At 41.5% G+C, this 4,258-nt stretch overlaps 1 protein-coding gene across 1 annotated transcript in view; it reads left to right on the forward strand.

Annotated features, from left to right (window-relative positions):
- Positions 1-4,258, forward strand: part of EGLN3 (egl-9 family hypoxia-inducible factor 3) — a 31,685-nt gene that overhangs the window by 23,768 nt on the left and 3,659 nt on the right. Inside the window, exons 2-3 of the mRNA XM_006835359.1 lie at positions 1,210-1,329; positions 3,810-3,946. Coding sequence (XP_006835422.1) covers positions 1,210-1,329; positions 3,810-3,946 — 257 coding nt within the window. The remainder of the gene's footprint in view (positions 1-1,209; positions 1,330-3,809; positions 3,947-4,258) is intronic.

The raw sequence follows: 4,258 nt of genomic DNA on the forward strand, positions 1-4,258 counted from the left end.
ATATATATATTCCATATTCCACATAATGCGCTGGACTGCAAAGTTGGTGCTTCAAGCTCAACAGCTGCTCCTCAGAAACTGTGTGCAGGGTCGCTATGGGTTGGAACTGACTCTACAGAACTTAACAACGACATTATATATATATGGAGTCCTGGTATGGCACTGTGGTTTAATGCACTGGACTGCATTAAATATATACACACACACTCACACACATAAAATTTGGAACCAGCTGTCTTAGAAAAATGAATTCCTGGTGTGGTGCTGCAGGGTAATATATTGAACCTCAGGGTTGATTTGAACCCTAAGGCTGGCGGTTCAAACTCTCCAGTCGCTCCTTGGAAACCCTATACAGGGTCACTATGAATTGGAAATGACTTGACAGCGCTCAACAACAAATATATATATTTGTTAAGTGGCGTCAAGTAGGTTCTGACCCATAGCAACCCTGTATAGGGTTTCTGAGGAGTGGCTGGTGAGCTTGAACCACCAAACTTGCAGTTCAAAGTAACTTTGTAGTCCAGTGCATTAACCCACAGTGCCACACCAGTAATATATGGAATATATATATGTGTGTGTATATATGCAGTGTACATATATATGAATCACCAGGGGAACCTATAGAGCCAACTATATCCCTGAGCCTCCTATCTAGCAATTTGTGGGTCTAGGTAACTAAAAGGTTGGAAGGTTTTGTCCTCCTTGAGGCACAAAAGGTCTGGTTATCAACTTCTGAAAAACTCAGCCATTGAACACTCGATAGAGCAGAGTTCTACTCTGACACACATGGGGTTGTCATGAGTTAGAACTGATTGCAACTAGTAACTGGTATATTATACTGCATCACTTTCTTAACTTAGCTTGCTGAAAGGCAACTGATAGGGAACCCAGAATCTGCTTTCTTATAAAGGAAAATAGAAGACAGGCAGTAGGGTATTCTAGTGTGATGTAGATGGGTTGCTTTAAGACAGACTGCCCTAAATCCTGTTGGACCATTTTGCACCTTGGAGTGGAGACATGAGGTATGGCCCAGTTGTTAACCTTTATATGCTAAAGAGTCCAAATTTAAATCTATGTAATAAGGAAGCCAGTAGCCACCTACAAATGTCACGAAGTACCCAAGGATAGATAGTGCATTTACCAGGTTGTGGATAAGATTGGGAGATTGTCTCAGCTTTGCTAACCAGCTTTCTTGGGATTTCTTTGCAGGCAATGGTGGCTTGCTACCCAGGAAATGGGACCGGTTATGTCCGCCATGTAGACAACCCCAATGGTGATGGCCGCTGCATTACCTGCATCTACTATCTGAACAAGAACTGGGATGCCAAGGTACTGTGGAACATTGGGAGTAGTGTGTGAACTTAGAAACTACAGGAAAAGATTTTCGATGACTTACAGAGGGAGCTTTGTTGTTCGAACAGAGTTTGGGAACACTGAATGTTTTAAAATTGGGAAAGGTGTGCGACAGGGTTGTGTTCTTTCACCATTCTTGTTCAATATGTATGCTGAGCAAATACTATGAGAAGCTGGGTTCTATGAAGGAAAACGTGGCATCAGGATTGGAGGAAGACATATTAACAACCTGAGATATGCAGATGATACAACCTTGCTTGCTGAAAGTGAAGAGGACTTAAAATATTTACTGATGAAGATCAAAGAGCACAGCCTTACGTATGGATTACAACTCAATGTAAAGAAAACAAAAATTCTCACCACTGGACCAATAAACAGCATTCTTATCAATGGAGAAGAGATTGAGGTTGTCAAGGACTTTATTCTTCTTGGATCAACTATCAACACTTGTGGAAGCAGCAATCAAGAGATCAGACGACGTATTGCATTGGGCAAATCTGCTGCACAGGAACTTTTTAAAGTATTGAAGAGCAGAGATGTCAGCTTGAGGACTAAGGTGCGCCTGACCCAAGCCATGGTATTTTCAATAACCTCATATGGATGCGAAAGCTGGATAGTGAATAAGGAAGATCGTAGAAGAATGGATGCCTTTGAGTTGTGGTGTTGGAGGAGAATACTAAAAGTGTCATGGACTGCCAAAAGAACCAATAGATCTATTTTGGAAGAAGTGCAACCAGAGTGCTCCTTGGAGGCCAAGATGGCTAAGCTTCGTCTCTCATACTTTGGACACATTGTCCGGAGAGAACAGTCACTGGAGAAGGATGTCATGCTGGGTAAGGTGGAGGGTCAGAGAAAAAGAGGAAGACCCCCAATGAGATGAATCAGTCAAGTGACATCATTGATGGCAGCAAGTGTGGCGGCGGTAGTGAGGTTGGCCCAGGATCGGACATTGTTTCATTCTGCTGTTCATGGGGTCTCTATGAGTTGGTTCTGACTCGATGGCACCTGACAACAACAGAGGGAGCTTTAGTTTGAGAATAGCCCTACCTGCCACCAGTGAATCCTTCCTATTTCTGTTTTATATTCCACCCCTTACCCCCAATGCCAAACTAGTGCCAGAATTAATGAGATGAAAATAAGGGTTATGAAGATCATTTATTTTTGATGTGTTTGTATGGTGGGGAGAGACGGGTTAGGATGACTACATGTGTGTAGGAAGGGTGATTGATGAAGAGAAAGAAATAATATTTTAGAATTATTAGTCTAACCCAGAACTGATCTGACTCTCATTGCAGAATAGGATCTTGTTTCCTCCCAGAAGCAGCACTGAGAGACTTTCACAAAAATAGAACCATAGGAAATAAAGCCATTCTCAAGAGAGGTTTCCCACACAGTCCTTTCTGAGGGTAACACGTCTCATTCATGGCTGCTTGCCATGGTTTACTATGGTTTGTGAATACCAAAGGCTCTGTGGCTTATTTTTATATTTTAGAACATATAGATCGAGATATGTAGCCAGGTTCCACGCTTAAAACATTTGTCTGGATTTTTTTATGCTTTCTGAAAGCTAGGAATGATTTAGGAATCTGGGAAGTCAGAGAACTTCTCAAGCTTATTTGGCTTTTGAACCTTCCACATCTCCATTTCCTGTTAGTGAAGGCAGACGCTGGCTGTCATAAAGCAATGCTATTTTATCTGGGGTTAGAAAAACAAAATCTGTGAAACCAGTGAATCAGTGAGAAAACTCTGTCTACTCTGTTTGGTAGCATGACTGGAATATAGTCCTTAGCTTTCTTTCCTTCAAAGTCGTAAGAGGTGATGTTTTAGGCAAGAGAATAAACTTACCAGCCTAGTGCCACCATGAAACATCGGTTACGTGAGGCCTGAATTCTGCTTTCAATATGGCTTAACTAGCAGGACAGAATGTAGTTCAAAGAAGAGAGTGGTCATAAGATAGCTTGAGAGTTCAGCATATAGTTTCCAACTAATGTGGTCAGATAGGGAGCCAGTAGAGTTCAGAAAGATAAAGTACATTCCATTCAGAGAAGAAGTTGTGTGTGATGGTTATCTTGGAGAACTGTTAGTATTAGCATGAGCCAGAGGGCATTGCTGGGGGACTTTTGTAAGTCAAATAGGCAATTTCCATGTCATTCAACCTAATAATACTCCATTTTCTGTCCATGGGCTTCATAATTATAGGGGTAAGAAGGCTTACTTAGGAATCAGGTGGATAAGGAAATTACTCCGCCCAAGTTGGCAGAACAACTTTTATTTTACAAGCTGGTGAAATAAAATATGTTATGAAGTATGAGGTTGAAATAAAAGTTTGAGAGTAAAGTCAGTTGGAGTGAAATTTTGAAAGTTGACATTTTTTCTAGAAGAGGTTGAAATATTGTTGTCAGTAGAGTATGTCTAAGGCCAGGAAATAATCCACTTTCTTTGTGACCCTCACTTAGGTGCATGGTGGGGTCCTACGGATATTTCCAGAAGGAAAATCTTTCATAGCAGATGTGGAGCCCATTTTTGACAGACTCCTGTTCTTCTGGTCAGACCGCCGAAACCCACATGAAGTTCAGCCTTCTTATGCAACCAGGTAATTCACCAGGGTCATGTGGTTGGTTGGTTTGTTCATTTGTTTTTCTGGAGGAGCTTGCTGTGTAAAGCTCAGCTCCCAGAGATATGGGGAACTCATCACACCCCAGAGCAGATAGCAATCCTGTTTGAACTTTGGATTATTTGGTGTACAAAACAATGTCAATTTGATATAACTTATTTAATAAATTAAGGAGCTCTGGTAGAGTAGTAGTTACGAATTGGGCTGCTAATTTCATGGTCAGCAGTTCGAAACTACCAGCTGTTCCACGGGAGAAAGATGAGGCTTTCTGCTCCCATAAAGATTTATAGC

The sequence above is a fragment of the Chrysochloris asiatica genome, unplaced genomic scaffold, assembly GCF_000296735.1.
Source record: "Chrysochloris asiatica unplaced genomic scaffold, ChrAsi1.0 scaffold00017, whole genome shotgun sequence".
NCBI classification, from domain to species: domain Eukaryota; kingdom Metazoa; phylum Chordata; class Mammalia; order Afrosoricida; family Chrysochloridae; genus Chrysochloris; species Chrysochloris asiatica.